This window comes from Gambusia affinis, linkage group LG17, assembly GCF_019740435.1.
Source record: "Gambusia affinis linkage group LG17, SWU_Gaff_1.0, whole genome shotgun sequence".
Lineage (NCBI taxonomy): Eukaryota > Metazoa > Chordata > Actinopteri > Cyprinodontiformes > Poeciliidae > Gambusia > Gambusia affinis.
In genome coordinates, this window is record NC_057884.1 from 16,918,276 (window position 1) to 16,940,552 (window position 22,277).

The 22,277-nt window shown below is 37.9% G+C and overlaps 2 protein-coding genes across 5 annotated transcripts; both read left to right on the plus strand.

Annotated features, from left to right (window-relative positions):
• The first annotated feature begins 604 nt into the window (after nt 1-604).
• On the plus strand, nt 605-5,482 carry si:ch211-222n4.2 (uncharacterized protein LOC101885505 homolog). 2 transcript variants are annotated; one of them, XM_044095899.1, is made up of 8 exons: nt 605-867; nt 958-1,140; nt 1,815-1,862; nt 3,192-3,288; nt 4,367-4,556; nt 4,701-4,801; nt 4,900-4,959; nt 5,214-5,482. In XM_044095899.1, the coding sequence occupies exons 1-8, from the start codon at nt 861-863 to the stop codon at nt 5,332-5,334; spliced, it is 807 nt and encodes a 268-aa protein (XP_043951834.1). In that variant the 5' UTR covers nt 605-860; the 3' UTR covers nt 5,335-5,482. The 2 variants fall into 2 exon arrangements, with proteins under 2 accessions (XP_043951834.1, XP_043951833.1); XM_044095898.1 differs by having other exon boundaries at nt 605-1,140.
• A 5,098-nt stretch (nt 5,483-10,580) lies between these two features.
• On the plus strand, nt 10,581-20,662 carry crkl (v-crk avian sarcoma virus CT10 oncogene homolog-like). 3 transcript variants are annotated; one of them, XM_044096309.1, is made up of 5 exons: nt 10,593-10,928; nt 11,092-11,158; nt 11,299-11,781; nt 12,751-13,204; nt 18,636-20,662. In XM_044096309.1, exons 3-5 carry the CDS (start codon nt 11,471-11,473, stop codon nt 18,768-18,770), a joined length of 900 nt encoding a protein of 299 aa, XP_043952244.1. In that variant the 5' UTR covers nt 10,593-10,928; nt 11,092-11,158; nt 11,299-11,470; the 3' UTR covers nt 18,771-20,662. The 3 variants fall into 3 exon arrangements, with proteins under 3 accessions (XP_043952245.1, XP_043952246.1, XP_043952244.1); XM_044096311.1 differs by having other exon boundaries at nt 10,582-11,158; XM_044096310.1 differs by having other exon boundaries at nt 10,581-11,781.
• Nucleotides 20,663-22,277: the final 1,615 nt, after the last annotated feature.

The following is a 22,277-nucleotide window of genomic DNA, read 5'->3' on the forward strand; positions in this document are numbered from 1 at the left end:
TTGTTTTAGTTGAAAGGAAAATACTATTATAGTTGGTTTATTTCCTTGTCTTAACATCAAAAACCACATGCAAAAGGAGCCCTGACCAGCTGTTGAATACATTTACTAAGCAGTACATAAATATACTTTTCAATAAGCTGGCTTCTCTCTCTCAAAGTTTTTTTATTTATTTATGTTTTTTGTGAATGTGTATAACTCAAATTTTAATAGTAACTTAATTTTTGGTTTTCATTTGCTGTTTAACATAATCCTCAAGCTAATTTGAAAAGTTTGTTTTTAAATACACCTCTCTGTTTTGTGAACCCATTGAGTTTCACTTTTTAATTGAAATCAATGAAATAATTAAGTTTATTAATGTTCCTATTTATTTAGATGCACCCTTAGGAGTTATGTTTTTGTAGGAGATTTTAAAAAATTATTATATCACCCAACCTTACTTGTGAACGAGAACAGTTAGGAATCCAATTGTTACTTTTTAATCGTGTAGAAAATACATGAACTCTTTGTTGCTTATGTGAAGCTGCTATATTCTTCAGCCACCACACGGGGGAGGAATACAACCCCAAACTGTCCCCAAAGAAGAAGGCGAGCAATTTCTGCAGCGTGCTCCGGGTCGTCATGGCAACGTTGTTTTTCTCTTTGCACTTGCAGTTTGAGTGCACCGCAAGTCAAATAAGAGTCAAAGAAACCCGGGAGGCTCACTAAGCCGTTTACTGCTTTTGTGCTGTTTAATCAGTTGTTGTAATACAACAATGTGGGTAAAGCTGAACTTTAACAGGATGTGGAAAAGAGCTGTCAGCTAAACCGTGTAGAAAAGAAGCCAACCGGTTCCATTGAATGCTGGGAAAAAAGGGAAAAAAATGTCAGGTAATGACCTCCCACCGATATATCAATCGACATTCAGGACCAGATTTGAATTCAACAGGAAAGCGGTTTCTCCACGACGTCGTCCACTAGGATACCCGGTGCCTGCTGTTTCTCTGATTGTCAGAGGAAGAACGCCAAATGCGTCCCATTTGAGCGAGGTGGATCCCCAAATCATATCCCTCCAGAAGAACATCAAATATCTGCAACAACAACAAACGGAAACTCTCGAGAAGCTCCACGCAGAAGTGGAATTTCTCAAAAGGGAGAATAAAGGTGGTTTTTCCAGACATTTTCTTTTCATAGAATGTATCCTAATCACTGAATAATTTTCTTTTCTGTATACAACAAATATTGCTATCAAAGCAGCCTGGGTTTGTCCATAATGTTGCAAATTTATGTGCTTAAAAAACCCCAGACCAAAGCCAAAAAAAAAAAAACACAAAACGTGCATTGTGGTAAATGTTAGTCTGAAAGAGTTATTTCTAATTTTTCCCATGTGGCTCTTTCATTAAAGATGGCTACATAGAATTTAATCATTCGCAGTGGGTAATCAGCAGGGTTTTGACATTCATTAATAAATCAGCCAGCTTCATTTACCTGATGCCAAACAAATCAGCCACAGGCTGCACATCATTATTTTCCTTCTACAATGTTTGGTTTTGATGATTCAGAGTATAATGAATTCAAGCCAGAGACCTGGCTGTCTCCATGATAAAGTACTGACAAGAAAAACACTCAATCTGGGCACATTGGTAGCATAGCAACTCCGGGGTTTTGACTGGTCCTCAGCTGGGGGTCCATGAAGGATCTGGTGTCTGAACAGGTCTCAGTGTCTCACCACCTGGGTGAGACATCAGCTCCCCAGTTTTTGCACCCAGATCTCATGCAGCGGCTGTCCCTCGGTGCAAACTATTGACACTAACTGTTTTCTTTTATGGCTGTTGCAGAGCTGAAGTACAGATTGACTATGGACTCAAACAAAGCAGGCAAAAAAGGTAAAAGATGCTATCCTGATTTATTATTGTTTCTATTGCACATTCAGTGGCAGTTTTGTTACAATTTAAGTTACTTTAACCTTGCTCATCTCCCTGAAACTTTTTTCCCATATTGTCATGTTACAACCACAAAATTTGGTGTATTCAGATTTTATTAGGTAAGGCAATAAGCAAAGTAATTATCTGATAAGTGTGGCCTTCATTTGTATGAGTTAATACTTTGTAGAGCTACATTTAACTAAAATTGCTGTTCCGAGTCTTTTGGGGTACATCTTTATCAATCTGTCACCTCTTGAAACTGAAAGCTATTTTTAGTCAGACTGGATGGAGTTAGCCTGTGTTTTTAAGTAGATTTACAGCTGGACTTTGATTGGGCAATTGTAACATGTGACTAAAACAATAGCAGTCTAGCTCTGGCTTATCCTTAGGCTTGTTGTCCTACTATTTTACTTCTGCTTCAGCCTTAAGATTTATGCAGCAACAATCAGGCTTTCTTTCAGTATTGTACTTGGCTTCATCCATTTTACTTGTGGATGCTTAAGAAAACTACCCCAAGATGCTGTCACCGCCATATTTTGGAATTGTGCTTTTAGGTTGATGAATGAATGCACCAGACGTGTCTTCAACATCTTTGCTGTGTTCGCCACATTGCTTGTGGCAAACTGAAAACGAGATTTATGCTTTCTTTTCGCTACTACTCTGTAAAGAATTAAATTGGAGAGTTTATTACGATATCGTCTCATCAACAGATTCCTCTGAGCTGTAGACCTTGAATCCTCATCAGAGTTCCTTTAGACCTCTTGGCTGCTTCTCCTAGTTATGATCAACCTGCCCAACCTGTCAGTTTAAGGGGGCAGGCATCTCTTGGTAGCTATGCAGTTTTTCCACGTGCATCTTTGAAGTCTGGTGGGTAAACATAGTATTTTTTAGAGGTATCAACGTAAAGGGGTCTGGAAAAAAATACACGCCAAGCTATTTAGACATATATTTCTAAAAATCTACAAAAACCATGTATGATCTTCTTCCCACTTCACAACTATACATAAATTTGTGTAGGTCTATCATGTAAAATTTCAATAACACTGATGATTTTGGTTGTAACATGACAGAATATTAAAAAGCTTGGATGTATGAGTGCTTTTAGAGTTGCTTTAGATTCTTGAATCACTAAAACTCCACAGGATTAGTGATTCTTGATTTGCCAAGAAGCCAGATGTCCTTGATCTTTACTCCTTGGTCTTTGTAGTTATTGTTAATTTCTTTAGGTAAACGTCTGTAAACCAGATAGCTTTTAGAAAGATTACTTAAGCTTAGTCATTGTTTTTGTAGGAATAATGTTCGGCCGAAATGCAAGATCCCCCTGTCAAGGGGCCCACTCCTTGGAGGAGCTGCTTGATGACACATTGTTTCAAGGCCAAGCTTCAAGGTGAAGTTCTGTCCAACCATCATGTATTTGTGCTTAAACTGTACCCTGTATTAAAAATTAGATCCAAACTGCAGATGTGGTCAATTTAAACATGGATATGCAAAAGAGGCAGGGCTGCTGATTGTTTTATTACACCCAAATAAAAATTAGTTTTTACCAGTCATACATGGCTTTTAAATTTTAAACTAAAGGAGCTCACTGTTTTGTTTATACCCGGGAATTATTTGCATATTAATAGCAGAGACCAGAGCAAGATGCAAATATACTATGTGAATGCTATTTTGTTTTGACAATATGGTCACTTTTCCTTGGCTGTTTTTGACATAAGCGCAATACAATTACTCCTACAGTCACACATTAATGCTTATTTGACTCTGGGATGTAATACATTTGCACATAGAACCATAGAATCAGGAAAATCTCAATAATTATTTACTTTCTGAACACATAAAAAGAAAGGTTAATGTTTTTAATGCCAACAAGACATACAGACAGTTTGTATCCAATTACATATAACCAATTGATTAGATTCCAATTTATTTCATATTCATATTTATTTCAAGATACAGCTAAACTGAATCCCCATGTCACCTGTATCTCTACGGAAGTAATATTCCATAATGACAGCATAACTTTGTGAATGGCTGTCCAGAAAAGAGACAGTGCTAAACACAGAATCTCTGATTCAGGAGTACTTTTTTAATTGAAACAAAAGCAAGGTGAGAACACAACTGTAGTGGCAGCAACAATTCTGTCAATGAGTTTGTAGGAGAAAAACATAGCAAAACAATCACTTGGCCAGGTGCATCTTCATCAAAAATCGCACATTATTCACATGTGGATAAATGGAGTTAAGATGTGACAAGAAGTGGAAAATATATCCTCCATTAGACTAAGCCTGGAGTTGCATAATTACACAGAGAGCTCTGGATATCCTACTCTACTCTACATGAGTTATTATAAGCAAATACATTTCTTAAAAGATGTTGTAAATCTGTGGATTTTGGTATTTAACTTATATGACAAAAACTGTAGTTTTTCATGTTGGTTTTAATTTACAATATTTTGCTCTTCTTAGGGAGGCTAGCGAAAGTCCGCGAACTGTACGACTAAACCATGGTGGAGAATTAACAGGGCTGCGAAAGACCATTTTAGGGCCTGTAAGAATCGACAGCGGTCCATCTGAACTGCCACACCCTTCTACAATGCAGGAGTGTGAGGCCATCATCCAACAGCTGTTCAATGTAAACAGTTCACAGACTCAGGAAGTAAGTACACATTATTAGATGCTGTAAAGCGTCGCTTTGTGCCTGAAAATTTTGTAAATATGTACTTGACAATACCCTTTTAGGACCTTTGCTATATTTATTTAGGAAAAAACTGACTTGATTCTGTCTCTGTCTGCTGCATAGATTGGACGTCTGAAGGCGCTGCTTAGTGATATAATTCTGAGCAAGAAAATCACCCGGGAACACCAAATTTTGAGCAAAGCCTACCTTGGTGATGAACCATGGTAAGGAGACATAAACATGTGCTCTATTTTCTACCATAGAATCAGATTTGAATATACTTTAATCTTTCTGCTAATTTGATCTTTCTTGCATGTTGCAGCAAACCTGGTGAAGAGAAGATATTTCCCAAACGTGGTTCTAACCCAGTTCCGGCCATAGCGTATGTACTGATTTGTCTTCCAAATGTTCGGTGACATTTAGGTCTGGGGTGATGCCCAAAAAGCAAGATACAATGTCTTATTTATTTATTTATTAAATAAATACATCTGTAGCTATAAGAAACACAGCTATGTCTTTGTTTTTAAGTTTTCAGACTACCAAAAAAAAAAAAAAAGGATTTCAAGCATAAATAAAGAGTATTTTTTTGTCTAACAAAATGTATCCTTTAAGTCAAATCTGCTTATCTTTCTCCAGACCCTCTCGCCCTGGTGTAGCTCTCCGTGGCCCGAAGCAGAGCATCAATTCCAATGCTGCAAACAGACAGAAGAGGCTCATGTCAATTCACAGACACCACTTCCAACAGGGTTCCCACTGACTGGAAAGAAAGGCCAAAGTCTGGGTTTTTTCATGGCCAAAAACTTTGGTCACTAACACATCTTTATTAAAGACTCATTAAAAACAAATACTAAGCCATAATAAAAATTCTATTAAATTGAAATATTATTTTAATATAACTTTGAAAACCTATCTCTTGGTATCCTTATTGATGTTTGCTCTTCACAGTAAACCACCACAGTGAACCAATAGTTTGTATAGCCGGACCTTCTATAAATGAAGCACAGTCACCTGTATTATGCTGGTGTTTTTCAAGCTATAACAAGTCAACATATAAGCAGGTAAATAAGTCTGACCTAATCCTATTCTCCAACCTGACACCTAATCACTGGAGCCTTGCACTCACTGACGTCAACGGTGTAGTGCTGAAGGTCATGTGGACTTTAAATGGAATTATTAAGCTGCACGGTGCATGCTTCTTTAGCAAACCTTGTATTTTGAAACAACAGGGCAATGTTAAGAAAGAAGAAACCCCATCTCTGAATACAAGTCTGCTGTAGGATTAGTCAATGAATGTTTGCATATGCTTTTTAAACTTGTTAAATCTTATTTTATGTATAGCTCCTGATTTGTAAAATCCAGAAGAAATCCAAGTTTGATAAAATATTCTTTTGGAAATTAGATCAGATCACCTAAAGTTTAGGAACTTATATGATTAAGCTTTGTCGTGAAGACTTGATCAGACATTTAAAATCTTACTGACAAGTCGATAGAAGGATGAAAGTAATGAAATCCATTAAAGAATTATACAATAACATAGGGAGTGTTAAAAATGTCTTGCATGTCAAACAGTTTCCCAGTTGAATCAGGCTCACTTCTTCCTTAGAAGTCTAAAAACATCTACTCATTATCAAATGACTCAAGCCAATCCTGTGGATTAATACTTGTGTTCATTTGTCAGAAAGTCACCGGGTTTGGGATTGTTTCTGATAAGCAGCACCGACCCAGAGAGCTGAGTACAAGACTGGAAGTGTGACTTGACATATTTCTCAAGTCCTTTCTCTATTTATTATAATGAACCAGATTGCATCTCTTAAGAACTTTCCTCTGCTCAGCAACAGAACGATGGTTGCACTACTATAAGAGTATATAGAGAACTTTCCCTACATCGTGTACAATAAATGTGACTATTATTTATCTTAGAGTGATACCTCATTATCAGGTCACATCAGTGATATCTTTCTGTACACATTCTACAATACATCCTTCACTCTCTCCTCAGTGCTGCCATAAAGTTCTAGACACCTCACTTATTTTTCAGCTAGTAAGTGATGCAGTCATCTTAGGTGTTTTTAATAAGAAGGTGTGATTGTTAGCATAGCTGAAATCATCCTGCCAAGCTAATGGTGTCACCTGCAGATAGCAGGAACATACTGAACAGGCCAGAGTTAAGGTTGTAAAGAAGTGCATAGTGGTGCAAGGCTATAAAACAATATCCTAACTTTGATTGTGTTAGATTGAGCTAAAGTACATACCTAAATAAATTCAACTGGAAATTTCTGCTTAATGACACTTGAGTTTAATATTTTCCAAAAAAGCAACACTTTAATCGCTAGGTATGTACCCACACATGTAGAGCCATACTTAATATAAATCTGTGCCACATGTTTTTTTTTTTTTTTTGTTTTTTAAACAGATTTTTCTTCTTTTTCACAATTATGCACTATTTTGAGTTTCGTCTATCACATAAAATACTTTGTAGTTTTGGATGTAAACATGACAAAAACTGTTTAAGAAGTATTAATCCTTCTCCAAGTTACATTTTCAAAGTAATGTAGCTTTATGGCTGATGACACTGATTGGAAAAATGTATCATAATTTATTAACTTATCTTGATTTCATTGTACATATATAGAGAGTACATATATATATATATATATATATATATATATATATATATATATATATATATATATATATATATATATATATATATATATTTATTTATTTACTGGGATGAATGTTTGTATATTTTTTGATTAAGCTGAGGGGCTTTTATGTGGCTTTTTTAACTTACATGACTGTTGGTGTTAATAACTTTTCATAGCACAATTACACATTAACAATCTATGTTTCATGAATAAGCCCAATGGTATTGCCAAGCATAGAATAGAGACAGCATTTATTGTCTCCTAAAGGGAAAATTCAAGCCTGTGAGTGTAAGGAAATAAAATATGAGTTTCAGTAATAGATTAATCTCTTATCAGATAGTCATCCACTAGATGGTGTTGTTTTTTTGACAGACTCTTCAGTGACCACTGCCTCAGGAGAATAATACACATACATTCCTCAAAAGTGTTTAATTTGATCTTTATATCTGTCCTTGTGACTCCTTAAAAAATGTACTATTATTTGTCACAGCTTTGTAATAAGTTACTTCAAATAAATAGATTGGAACCAAATATATTTAAACTAGCAAAAAGATACAGTAACTATATTTATCCATAAGCAAAGTTCTAAAGACGATGAAGCTTTTTCACCCAAATTTGTTTCCTTGACACTTCATTGTTAGAATGTGGGAATTGGCAGACATTAGCAGTTAAGACACAGTGGGTATGAAACTATTAACATTCAGACAGTGTTCCAGGGGTGGGAGCTGCTCTGTGCCACCTCTAGTCTTATGAGACATGGCCATTAAAACCACAAGCACAGGGTTACTGCGTAGTTTTAATCACTGGGCAGCAGTAGCTTTGGTGCACACTAAATATCTTGTCACACTCAACCAATTTTGTCTGATGCATCATTTTATCCATGTTGCATTTTACCAAAGCTTTTTCCCCAAGGTACTGCCCTGTGAATTTAAATAGACTCCCTTTCAGCACACTGCGGTAGAGAAGTAGCTCTAAATCAATGTGTCTTAGTTCTGTGCCAAAGAATTCACGTTATGAGATTAAATGGAAGGGGAAGTAGGAGAGTAACAGGAAATGAAAATAGGGAATTATGTAAAATGTTTTACTTGTGGCATGAAAGAGTTTACTGCAAAAACCTACTGTACACTTTAAGTGAGGTCAGCTAATGTCACGATTTATTACAAAAGTATCTCCACTACAATCAGCAGCATCTATTATGGACATATGCTCTCCTCAGTCATGTTATGGTTGCAATTCATGGCATGTTTTTGCTAAATGTGGCAGTGTGGGTCATAGAAAACATAATCCGGGTTTAATTCAGAGATGGCTGGAGGAATCAGTTTTTAATCATCTTGTATTTGTTTCGGTAATTTTAATCTATTTCTGATTAGTTTTCTTTAGATTCATTATGTAGTTTGATTTATTTTGTCTTGCAATCTTGCCACATAAGTTGTCAGTAGTTCCCCACACTCACACCTTGTCACACTAGTCTGTCATTTATGATCAGTATAATTGTCCTCACTCAGTAATCTCCTTCCTCAGCACTTTTACTTCTTGCTTTTCTCATGTCTTGGTTTGTCCAATCCTCCTATTTTCTGAACATGTATTTTGTTTTGTTGTGCAAAGTTTTTGCCTTTTTTGTTACCCTTGAGTTTCAATTTAATGATTCAAGTTTCTCCAAATTTCTCTGAATCTGTTTCTTTTCTCTAACAGAGTGCCACAAGATTATGTTTTGCTTTTTGAGAACCAGACAGGTCACCAGTCCATAGCAGTGTAACAAACAGGACATAGAAACATGCACACACGTCTAAGGATAATTTTAGATAAACTAAAGAGCTTAACAGTTACCTACTTGAACTGAGGAAAGAAGCTGAGTATCTTCACGCATGCGGTGAGAACGTGCAAATTCCATGCGGAAAAAGCCCAGGTTGGGATTCAAACATAGAATGACTGGAAGTAGCAAATATTTGTGTTAAAGAAAAGCCATGAGAAATCCCACTTACAGTTTTCAACAGACCATGAAGCAAAATGTAACTTTTTGACTTAGATGCAATATGATATACATGGAGGAAAATTTACACAGCACACTATCTTGAAAGCATGTGGTTATGGTGACACACAATGGTGGTAGCATTATAGTGTGGGGAAACTTTTTCTCTGCAAGTACATGGAAGTTGGTTAGAGTTGGGGGAAGCTAGCTTGGTAAAACACAAGCCCTTGTTGGCTTCATACAGAGGGTCTGCATCCTTGGCTATTGAGAAATGATTGCTTGCTTAAGGCGTGGACAAGCCATTGAAGTTGTGAACAATTGGATGTAATTTTACCCAATTGCTAATGCTAATACACCAGACAGTGCACACATGATGTGTGTAAACACCATCTGAAAATGGTGTACGCTGTAAACAACCATCCCCAGATGTTCCTCTTGCTCTGACTTTGCTCAATATTTGGAAAAATTGCCAAAATGGACTTAGTAGTGTTGTTCAGTACAGTTGTCACCATTAGTGAATTGTTCTTATGTTTTCTGATTGATTAAAAATGCATCCTGAAAAATGTAGCTCAATGAAACAAATCCCAGAGAGAGCACTGAAGGGAGAAGAAAATCAAGCGGAACTGCAGGAAGGAAATGGCCAGTGTTAGGGGGAAGCTGGAAGGAGGTAAAGACAAGTTTAACTTGTTTAAGGGTGACAAAAAATTGATATTGGAACCCAGGTTTACCTTCCAGCTGGATTGTATTCAAACAAAAGCATCATCACATAGCATCTATCAATTTATTTATGATCTATAAATTGAAAATAAATATTTTTATCTCATCTGAGCATGCCTTTCCTTTCATTTTTTTTTCCAACTAATTTGTGCAGCTTTGTTTCATGCAGACGCTGTGTTTAATTTGACCCTGATTGCACCTTCGTTTACTTCAGTGTATTTGATCGTCTAGAAATGTAAAATCAATGTCCGAAATTTTTCTTTTTCTTTTTGGACACAAATAAAACATGAACGGTGTTTTATTTCGACTTTTTAATTAATTATAGGCCTTTTATGTTATTGTTCTTGTAATGGTTTTTATGCTGCTGTTGTCAGCTTACAATTTTATTTGATACCATTTAAAATAAAAGACATAAATACAAAAGAAGCTGCTTTTAGAGGCTAGCCTGGCATTTGTACTCTTGTTATGCATTGGTGAGTGATATAACTACTAGTGATTATTACAGTTTTCAGGCTATTTCATTTTTCAATGCAGCATCTTGGAAATTAGAGTAACATGAAGCCGTGTCCATGAACGTATCCCCACCCCCACCCGTGCTCAGTCACCCAGCTGCCCACCCCCCATTTTCTCAGCCAGTCTTTATTTCCTCCGCCCACCTCCCCCTCCAGTCATCGAGTGACGTCCTGACAGAAAGCGGGACCAGCCCTCCCGTCGCCATTTTTTTCTCTTACACTCGCACTTCTGGTTTCTCAAGCGAGCGGGGGATAAAATAAAAAAACAACTGCAAGTTCAGGACAAATACTCGTCTGGTCGGGATACTTCGCTTGCGGTAAGGGAGTGCAGCTCCTGAGATGCACCAGCAGCGGACAGACGACTGCTCTGAAGTCACTTTTTGTGTGAAGACGTGTTGCGGGCCGCCATTTTTTTCTTGCGCTGCCTCTGAAGTCTGCTCGAACCCGAGAGAGGGAACTCACAGACCTGTTTCCGTGCCTTACCGTTAAGTCGAGAGGATATAAAGTAACTATCAGTGTTTCACCACCTGCGGCTAATATTAGCCTTTTTATGCACAGCTATGATGATTTCTCAGTTAGAAAACTGAGACCACCTTTTCCGCTTTTATATTAACTGACACTGACCGGAGGAGATAATTATTTGAAGCCTTGTGTTTTTTTCTCGGAAGGCGGAACGAAAAGGAGGAAGTTTAATTGATCATTTCTTGCTTCGGCTTTCCTCGGCATTTTTCTTTCGTAAGTTAATCATTTTCTCTATTCTCAGCCACTCAAAACTGAGCCAGTATGGTCCAAAGTTGGATCAAGTCAGTCTTAACCTGTCCCTAAAGAACCCTAGGCTGTTTTTTAATCCTTATTGTTAATTTTGTTTTAATCAGGTTGACGAAACCTTCAGAGGTTCTGCAGAAATTACTCGAAAATCGCACAGGGGCGACGAATGCCCTGCCCTTCATCTACTGAATCATTCACTTTGGATCAACGCTGAAATCTTGGTTTCAGTAAATTTCTTCATTTATATATATCTACTAACTTATTTTTTGGGGAACAGACATGTCAACGGCTCGGTTTGACTCGTGTGATCGGTCCGCCTGGTATTTTGGACCCGTTTCCCGGCAGGAGGCACAGAACAGGTTACAAGGACAGAGGCATGGCATGTTTTTGGTTCGAGACTCGTCTACCTGTCCCGGCGACTATGTCCTGTCGGTGTCTGAAAACTCCAAAGTGTCTCACTATATCATTAACTCATTACCCAGCAAGAAGTTTAAGATAGGCGATCAGGAGTTTGAGAACCTCCCGGCTCTCCTGGAATTCTACAAAATCCACTATCTGGATACGACTACGCTAATAGAGCCTGCCCCCAGGTAAGGAAGTCACGCAATACCCCTCTACTAACTATTAACCAGACAGTTACTATATAACAGCCAGCCTACTTTCAGGGCGCTGTGTCATAAAGCAGAGTTTGCTTAATTTGCATTGGACTCATTCAGATTACTGTTTGACTTGAGCTTTCTGCTTTACAAAGTCACCTTTGATAGAAGTAATCATATCCTAGGAGACTAATTTAAATTTATTTTGGATTTCACATTAAAACAAGTTTTTTTATTTTAAGCCAGTGAAATGCTGGTTTGTGTAACTTCAAATCCTGCTCCATTCAACTAGACCTGGGTAAGTATGGTGGCATTGAGTCAAAATATTTACACAAAAATGCATCTACTACATTTATATCCAAGGGAGAAAAGCAGCAGCTACCACATGTAAACTTGCCTTAAGATTGATGGGTGTTACACGCCTTTAGTTTTCACACCATGCCTACATGTTTAAATAACTGGCAGTGCACAACAACAGGTGGGGGAGGAGTAGCACTGTGTTATCGGACTTTTTTATTTTCTAAGTTTTCAATTAGAAATACTATAAAAAAAAAATCACATTATGTGGAGTAATTTTAAGCTAAGATCCACTGTGGCTGATATTGAATATGGTCAAATTTACAGGTATAAACTAGTTAATAATTGTGAATCCATTCTTTTGTAAGTGAGGAAGGTGTGCAGCAGGCTTCTTTCAGCCATCTGATAGACAGTACACAGCAGCATGTTCAGGAGGCGCAGTACTGTGTTGACTAATTCTGAATAAAGTCAGAAAAACCTTGTTTGGATATGTTTCAAAACACCCTAGTTTATTTTGTAAGTTGGGGGAGTAAAAGTGTATCGCACCACTGCTGACCGCTGCCAGCTGACAGGCTAATAACCTTTAAAAAAAGTTGTTAGCCCTAAATACACAAAGATGTCCTAGTGGCTAATTGACATCCCTTTTGACTGCGTTGTCTTGCAAAGGTACCCAAGCACGATCACCGGCGCCATCCAGACCATGGTTGGTCCTGAGGAGAACCAGGAATACGTGCGGACATTATATGACTTCACAGGAAGCGACGCAGAAGACCTCCCATTCAAAAAGGGGGAAGTTCTCATCATCCTCGAGAAGCCGGAGGAACAGTGGTGGAGCGCCAAAAACCGAGAGGGCCGCGTTGGGATGATCCCCGTCCCATATGTGGAGAAATTGGTGCGACCGCCTCCCCATCCTGGCCAGCCTACCCTTGGATCTCGTAACTCCAACAGCTATGGGATCCCAGAGCCTGCCCACGCCTATGCTCAACCCCAAACGTCTTCGCCGGGCACACCAGGCGCGGTCATCACACCCTTGCCCTCCATGCAGAACGGCCCAGTCATCGCTAAGGCCATCCAGAAACGAGTGCCTTGTGCCTACGACAAAACGGCTCTTGCTCTAGAGGTATAGTAATGTCTGTTTTAAAGGCTTGGAACAACTCATTGAAACCCTTTCAAGGCTTTTTTCTTGTATCAGAAAGCCTGATGCACGGTTTTCTGAAACCTTGTATGAATTGTTCTCCAGGATTTTGTTTTGGAAACTTAAACTGTTTTTACAGCTTACTTTTTTTCTTCTCCTCCTTATGGTCAAATTTGCCACCAATGTCGTTCTTCATCAAACTTTTTTCTAAAATTAGCCAGCACATTTCAGTTTTTCTCCCCTAAAATTATTTTGCTCAACCTAAAACCCTACTAATAACAGTCCTCTGTGTATAATTTCATTATGAATAAATGTCAAATAGCTTCTCTATATGACATTTAGAGAAGGATGAACAGCAACACTGACGGCCGTAGTTCTGCAGGCTGAAGGTGTAAAACTGTCCCAGTGCATCTCGAGTAATTTTTCAAGTGCTCTGGTGTTGGCTACCATCACATTTTAAAAGTGTGGTCATACCATAAGATATGACTAAATACTTACTACTTAACCGCTGCATGTAATATGTTTTTTTCTAAAACAGTAAGAGTTTGCATGTATGTTTTCCTCTGTAGTCTTAAGTCAACCTATGTTCTACAGTTCTGTTTGCTGTTAACTGTGGCTGCTAGGTTGCATAAAAACCCTGAAACCTTGCCTCCAGTTAAATACATTAACTTGAGGTCAGGTGGGTCAGTTTTACGTTTTAGTTTCTTTTCGTTAAATGCTGAATCCGAAGCAATTCATGTGTGTTTTCTTTGTGTCTAATGCTAAAGAAGGGTCCAAGTCTGACAGCAGCATTGTTGTATTTCTTAGCTGAGTCCTCTTGGGTTGCTCTTTTTATGACAGCATGTCGAAACTTGCGGCGTGCGGTGTGTGCTGGAGAGCTACAGCAGCTCTCTTGTCTTGCTGTGGTGATTTCCCCAGGCGAGAGATGAGAATGGGAGTCATTTTCGAGCCAGCTCGGCTGCCGTTCAGTGACGTCGGAGTGTGTCAGCAGTAAAGTGGAAATGAACTAGCTTGCTGAGAGTTGTGTACAAATGCACTTGGTCCCTGTGACTCTTGCACACAGCTCCGTGGAAAACATTAACAGAGCAACCCAGATTTATCAGCTACATGTCAAAGGTTAGATTGCTCTCCCTAAAAAGAAGACAGTACTTTAGTAGTTTGCTGTGTGTGTTCCTTTGAAATCTTAAAGCATATGAAGGTTCAGATAAATGTCCTATAATTTATTCAATCTGCAACTGCGACCCAGTCCCGTTACATTAATAAAAATGATCAAACTTGGCTTTAAATTCTATACAGGAACTAAATGAGTGCACCATCGTTGAAGCAACTATGTATAAATTTGATGTACGTAATTGCTGTATTCAAATATATTTGGACTTTTAAATAGTACAGCGTATGGTATTTAGTATGCTCAAAACTTTGTTAAATAAAAAAATATCATTATTAATTTACCTTTAAATTACGCTGTAGTGTTTTAGTGCTTTTACAGCAAATGTAGTGGTTTATTCTGTTCATTAGTCAGGTTTTCTGCTTTGGTAATCACTCTGCTGCTGTAGGCTTCTATGCAGTTATCAGTAATAATTGCCTTACCTTTTGTAGAAATATGTAATATGCATCAATCAGCCAGTGTACTTGGAACTTATCAATCTTTAGTTCCAATGAAAACTGTGTAAACGTGGGATTTTTGCGTCATTTGCGCAGCAGCATTGAAGATTGTATCTTTCACCATTTCTGGTTGGTTGAAAATTATCTTGATTGACTCACTAACTCTTAAATACAGATGAGTGGGGCTTGATTAATGTCCAAACTATGACTGTAGCTATTTATTTTCACACTATATTTCTAAACAAAAAATTTGTTTGTTTTTCAACAAGAGAAAAGTCTAGTGCCGTTTTTTCACCCAGTTGAAGGTGAACAGCAACAACTAGTAGAGGAAGGACTAGCATTAATCTGCTTTATGCATTCAGAGAAAGCTTTGCTGTCTTCTTAAGTGGACTTAGACGTTAAGAATGTTATGATTGAAAATCATGCCAAAGCAATTTTTAGACTAGTCTTTTAAAATCTTCAGCTACCCATATAGAGGTGACTGCCTCACCCTTGCATCGCTTTTATGTATGCTTTTAGGAATGCCACTTATTTTAAAATATTTTTGGTAAAGACTTGCTATACGAACCTTGAAACTTGTTCCCTGAAATGTTGAAGAAATTTGCCTCTGGTAGTTCAGGGACCTCAGGTTCTGTTAGAAAGTAGAACTTGCATGACTTGAATTGAGATCAATTATTGCAGAAATTGCTTTTGTACGGTTGGTTTCTGTTTTTCTGTTGGAATATCAAGAGACTTCTGTTGATAAAATGTGTGTTTATGGGCATCTAATCAGATTTACCAATGCTATAGGTTGGCTAAAGTATGTCATTAGATCAAAGTTTCTGTAACTTTTTTACTGCCCTTTCTCTAGTTGTGTCATTAGTTTAATGTGTGCAAACTCCACATTAATAAAGTCTGATTTCACTATTGGCAGTAACGATTGGCAGTATTGGCTGTACTCTATGTATAACTGCGCTACACACCTGGCCCTTCTCAGATTTGCCTGCTTTCTGGTCAAAAGAATTCAGTTTGTTTGCCAAGGAGCAAAACACACACTTTGTTGCTCTTTTCTTGAGTTCAGTCAACACCGTGCTTGGAAACTCTTCTGTTGTAGTGCGCATTCTGGTCCAACACGCTTCATGTGCATAAAGTAATAATCCAAGCAGCCATATCTGCACCATTACTGTAGATTCTCGGTTCACTTTTTTTGTCTTCTCAAGCTTTCCAGTAATGGTTCTGACATTATGTGACACTAAAGGAGTATTCCAGACAAGTAACTGCTGGAACTGTTCAGATCAAGTGAAACTACTAGGGAGCAGCTTCTGAAGACATTTGTACTGTACTGCATTGCAGTGCCTGGACAGTCACTGCTCCTGTGGGACACCTTTGTTTCTCTCCAACTGGCAAAGAAAGCACAAGTAAAAATGCTTTTACTTATGCTTTATTTAAGTAATTATTAGGGAATGTTTTTTTGTTGTTGTTGTTTTTTTCCTCATGGTGCTGGTTCTTATCTTTAGGTATTGGCCTTCTGGAACGTTTTGTTCAATCTACCAAGAGTCATTTCAATTGTTGATCAACCAAACCTTAACTCTTATTTAGTGTTTTTTTTTTTTTTTTTTTTTTTTTAGTTTCAATTCACTACCAATAGTAATTAGCTACAATGCAAGCTTATTAGTTTAATATAAACTACAAACTAGTTAATATAAACTGGTGAAATTTATATTACGGTAAGTTTGTATTTTAGCTGAAATGATTGTACATTAGTTTGAAGTGGAGGAGGAAGCTGCAATGATAGCAAATTGACAGAAAAGGGCTGGAGAACCTTATGGTTTTTGATATGCAGGCTGGTGATTTTCTTTGCTCCCAGGCTGTAGCGTCACTGCTCCTTGTCTGCTTTTAGCGTCTGGTTCCGAACACATTACAGATTCCAGAAAAAACCTTTAGATCTGTGTCATGGCCACATTGGGGCCTTTGAAAGTCGGGAAGCAGAAGCAGTGAGTCATTTTACAGCATGTCAAATTCAATGGTCTCTTTCATTTTTTTTCCTTTTATTGTTATAATGTAGTTTAGTAAAATTAATTCATCTTCAGTTCACAAGGTATGAAATTCTATCAACTGCTCAGATTCATAGAGTAGTTTATTAATCTACCAACTGTGCTACCAACAGTGGCGCAGTTGGTAGCACTGCTGCCTTGCAGCAGGAAGGTTCTGGGTTTGATTCCCGGCCTGCATGGAGTTTGCCGAGTTCTCCCTGTACATGCTTGGGTTCTCTCTGGGTACTCTGGCTTCCTCACTCCGGCTTCCTCCCACAGTCCAAAAACATGACTGTCAGGTTAATTGGTATCTCTAAATTCTCCCTTGGTGTGAGTGTGTGTGTGTGTGTGTGTGTGTGTGTGTGTGTGTGTGCATGGTTGTTTGTCCTGTCTGTCTCTGTGTTGTGGTTTCTGGCCTCTTGCCCAAAACGTTTGCTTGAGAGAGGCACCAGCATCCCTCCTGACCCCAGTAGGGAGAAGGGTGCACAGAAGATGGATGGATGTTCAGATTAAATTCTTATATTTTGTCATATTTTATGATCAACTATTGAGATTTCATATGCTAAACAATACAAAACAGCAATAATTTTGAAGTGGCTGGAAAATGATCGTCACCCTCTTTGAAAAAGTCCATTCTTTATAGAATCAAGTTTTGCAGCAGGAACTGAGTCCAAACCGCTCCATTCTAGTTCTGGTTGTAGTTTATAACATGTACTACATTTCACAAAATTTTAATCTTTTTTTCATGCCTGCTGATGAAAACCATCCCCACTGCATCATTCTGCTGCCATATTTTACTGTGGGATTGGTGTGTCGTGTAAATCTCCTCCAGGGTTTGAAGCTTTCACAGTACAGATGGGTTTATTTTGAGGTGGAGAGGTTGAGTCTGTTTTGTCAGGCTGATATTTATTTATCAAATATTTTGGTTTCTGAAGATTACATTTTTTGAAAATCAGGATTTCTTTTTTTTTTTTTTTTCGCTAATGAAAGTTCAGAGTGATGTCGGCACACCCAGACTTGTTTTTTAAATGTTTGTCGAAATTATCTTTATTCTGCTAATATTATGTCAACATCCTAGTAATTAAACAAAAAAATCTTGTTTCAGGCCACAATACTGGTGTTACAACTCAAAGAAGGAATGATTTGAAATAAAAGCAACTTTTTTTAAATTTTGTTTTTAATGGTAAAGAAAAGAAGAAAAAAATCTGTTAAAATAGGAGCTGGTATGAAAAAAATCAGGGATTTTATTCTTAGCTTACTATGAAGCATCAAGAGTAAAAGTGGGTGAATTAAAATACATTCCATGCTGGACTTTTCATATTGTGGATGTTTGTGGTTGCAATCTGTAGATGAATTTAGGACATGAGTACCTGGCAAGTTACTACAAACTTTAAAATATTACAATCCTTGCTGTACCCTTCACTCTGAAGGTTGTTTCAGAGAAAATCCTAGTCTGTACATTTTTAAAGCTAATTCTGTGAATAACCTAGTTTAAAATTGTAGGTTAATCTTGGTTTCGTTGGAATAGACTTTTGCTCTAATCCTAATCTGAAAGAGATTCGACCAGGTCAGATCAGGGTCACTTTTTGGGCTTTGTATCCGTTCTCCTGCCGTCTGCTGTGTAGCACGCAAGTGGAGAGCTGACAAAAATAAATCTTCCCACAAGTTGTGCAACATCACAGGTGGATCTTTGCGTAACTTCAGGTTGTACAAATGAAGCCCAGGACTGTATGTGTTCATGTGTCTAACGTATGGAAACATGTGGAAAGACTGACGTTTTTTTGTTCTTCTCTCCTCAGGTTGGTGACATTGTCACGGTCACACGGATGAACATCAGCGGTCAGTGGGAGGGAGAGGTGAATGGACGCAAAGGCCTCTTCCCCTTCACGCATGTCAAAATCATAAACCCTCAGAATCCAGATGAAAGTGACTGACGCGGGGGCTCGTCCGGAGCCTCTCGGCGGTGTTGATGTGTACCTCAACCCGCTGGCCCCTCCCCACCTGTCCCGCCAGTGTCCTGGTTATCCGCTTTCCTGCTTTGCGAGGAAATAAAAACAACCCCCACCTTTCCTTCATGCCCCCCTACCACCTCTGTTGCCGCCAGCCTTCGCAAGGCTTCCTGACTGTTTACAGCTGTGGACTCCAGACTTAAATTAAAAACCAGACCTAACCATTGCTAGTTCAATTTTCAAGCAATTTTTCTTTCTTTTTAATTTGCAGAGCTTCACTGGGCATGCATCAGTGTGAGTGTGTGTTTGTATGTTGAAGCGCATGTGAGCGTGCTCACAACAGATTTCTCCCACATTGCATCACATCATGTCAGTCCTCTAAGACTCTGAATATTTTTCATTTCAGCTTTTTTTTCTTTCTTTTTTGGCCTCTGAAAATGTTTTTGTCCATATGAGAAAAATTGTGCCGTAAGTGGGATAAAGCAGCGTCCATACGGTTACAGGAGAGCACTGAGGAGCTGGCCAGCCAATAAAATGACATTACTGCAAACAATCAAGTCACTGTTGTACCTTAGCTATCAACTAATTGGTCATGGGGTTGGACTTTTTTTTTTTTTTTTTTTTTTTTTAATTTTTTTGGGAGGGGGGGTGAATTTTGATTATTGCTTTTAGCAATGCTTGGAATGTGTCCGTAGAAGCAAAAACACAGGTGGGAGTTCCAGAAAGATTTCATTATTGATCACCTTCTCAAATCCTGACTGGTTATTGAACTTATTTTTGCTGGTGAGAAACGATGTGGCCAAAATTTCATCCTGTTTTTCTCTTGGTTTGCCAGAAGATATATTTACCTCCTCTTGTTTTGAGACCTGAAGGCATGTATGAAGCCAAGTCTACCTGCCTACTTTGAGTTCAAACAAACCATTGGAGTAATTATTATTATTATTTAAAAAACAAGTGCCAAGCATTTTTAGCTAAGCAGTGGCTGTAGTCTAGATCAGCAATTTAGCTCTAGCGGCCTGTCAAGCGTAAAAATGTAACTCTGGCATCTAAATTTTCCGTTTTCTTCAAGGTGAAATAATTCTTAGTTTTATTTAATGTGCTGATTCTCTTGAGTTGAGATGATAATTTTATTTTCACATTTCTTAAAATAAAACAGGCCTAGCAGAGCAGTTGAAAGTATCCATGTCCAAATTGTGCAACAGGACCCCCAAAGATTAAACAGTTCTGCAAACAATGCAGCTTTCTGTTGAAATACTAAACCATTTCTCCATCTCTTTTTTACTGCATAATGTTTAAATCGACGCTCGGCCAAATACTCCAAGGTATTGTGCAGCTTTGAACTGTAACTTTTCTCTTTGGTCAGTTTTGAATCAAGTATTTTAAAATGAATAATGTTATTTAAAGGGTGACATACTAAAAGGGAAAAAAAATGCCTGCTGGTTGCCTACGTGCATGACCTCCTGGCCAGCATCGGTGGTCTCGCCTGGTCATATGCTGCTTATTGTCATTTATTTCATTAAACAAAGTTTTCCTTTATTTTATTTTATTTTTTAATAAATCCAGAATGTTTTTTTGTGCCAGGATTATTTAAATCTAGTTGAGCAATACACCTTGAGTATTTACTTGAGATGAACGTCTTTTCTCTTGCTTTCGAGTTATTTTGTAATGGCATTAACAGTATTACTGTGCTCATTTTTTCCCCTCATAATTCTAATTCTTCAGTCTTTTTTGTCCTTCAAAAAAAAAAAAATCAAATTGTGCCTTTTTATTTTCTAATACCATTTACATGTGTTAATATTTCCCATGGTTAACACCTGTGCTGGTAATGACCCTTTATGTACAGAACAAGTAAATAAAATTTATGTCTACTTCTTTAAGCTGCTCTCTGGTATCTTTTCACTGTGCCCTACATGTGATGTGACAGATGGGTTGGTGGTTGTTTGCAGCAGCTCTGGCGTCACTGCTTGTGTTTCTGGAGCACAGGACAGTTATTTTTTTTCTTTTTTTTTTTTTAAGAAAGTTCCAGTTTTGACTCTGTCTGCACCCAGGAGAAAGAAAGCAATTAATGAATTTTAATGAGGTGCTAAGAAAAGAACATCAGCTGACCCAGAGTCAGGAACAGGAAAAGTTTTCAAGGGCAGCTTTGCGTGCATGTGGCGTGTTTGTCCGGCACTTTGCATTTGTTATTCAATTCAGAATGTGGTAGAGTTGATATGCTGATTTATATTTAGGTGGCATAGTTCTCCACACAAAGATGCTATTGAAAGTCTAAAATTAAGATTTAAACATTTTGACAAATGTTGGACATTTTATTTGTTAAACGGTGACAACTGCATGTGAGCGGGTTTAGAAGGCACGCTAACAATGTGGCGTCCAACACCTGAACTTAGATAGTTTATATTTGAACTTTAGCGGAGATTATCAGGAAGCAAAACCTTGATTCTGTTTTTGTCATGCGAGAATGTCTGACTGAATTTTCATATCATTAGAATCATCTTTACATATGATTCTGTAAAGATTACTGCAGTCCCAAAGCTTTAAACAAAAATATTTCTGCAACACAATCAGTTTATTTTTGTGTTGATCATTAAATGTGCCTGTAAAAGAGAAGCAAGGGAAAAAAATGAAATGATTATGCATTTGCTACCCAAGGTGTATGTGTGTATGAGTTGTATCTTTTAAAGTGATTTAGGGTTAATCTTGTTTCTATATTTGCCCTATATTGCATTCTCTTTGTGTATCTCAGAGGTTTTTATGTATCAGACTGATTTGGTATTGGAGCAAATCAATGTATTCCTCAGAACTGCATGTGATTGGCTGTAGCTCCGGAGTAAACAAGCTTAATGAATCCAACTTAGCCGAGTCTGACCTCTCCTCCGGGCACAACTTGTATGCGTGCATGGGTGTGTGTGTGTGTGCGTGTGTTTCAGGGTCGATGTGCTGCAGTCCATTAGTGTTGCCTTTAAGTCAGCTTCACTGCCTGGGAACATGCAGTTTGACCAAGTGATGCAAGGTCCTGTGCAGAAATATGAACAGGGCGTTGGGTTTGTTTTTGTAGTTTTGTGTCTTATTGTATTACATGAAAATGAATGAGTAAAGTCAAAATTAAGGTAAAACATAGAATTGAAAATTAAAATCTCCACCACAAATGTAAGAGTGGAGATGGGCTCTTCAGAGGGAGATGTTATGAATGTTCAGTTTCACACCTCCAAGCTAACCTTGTAAAGGGGTTGGCTTGTTTTCTGCAGACTTGCAACAAGAGGAAGTTAAAATTATATAGCCTGGTTTATAAATATGCTTGCCAGAGATGTTGTCATAAAAGTTGAGTCTGACATTATCACTGTATAAGCTTGAAGTCGATAGTCTGTACACTTTTTCACATGTAGCTCTTCATGACAGAAAAGTGCTAAAAAATTAGGTATTTTTTTAACAGTATTGGACAGGAGTAACTTTAGCATATATAAGCTGACCCCATCTTTAATCTGGCATCGA

Coding starts and splice junctions, on each gene's coding strand:
- si:ch211-222n4.2 (XM_044095898.1), top strand. CDS start 861: ATGTCAGGTAATGACCTCCCACCGATATATCAATCGACATTCAGGACC. Junction 1,141..1,814: donor TCTCAAAAGGGAGAATAAAG/GTGGTTTTTCCA, acceptor TGGCTGTTGCAG/AGCTGAAGTACAGATTGACT. Junction 4,557..4,700: donor ACAGTTCACAGACTCAGGAA/GTAAGTACACAT, acceptor TCTGCTGCATAG/ATTGGACGTCTGAAGGCGCT.
- crkl (XM_044096310.1), top strand. CDS start 11,471: ATGTCAACGGCTCGGTTTGACTCGTGTGATCGGTCCGCCTGGTATTTT. Junction 11,782..12,750: donor CTAATAGAGCCTGCCCCCAG/GTAAGGAAGTCA, acceptor TGTCTTGCAAAG/GTACCCAAGCACGATCACCG. Junction 13,205..18,635: donor AAACGGCTCTTGCTCTAGAG/GTATAGTAATGT, acceptor TTCTCTCCTCAG/GTTGGTGACATTGTCACGGT.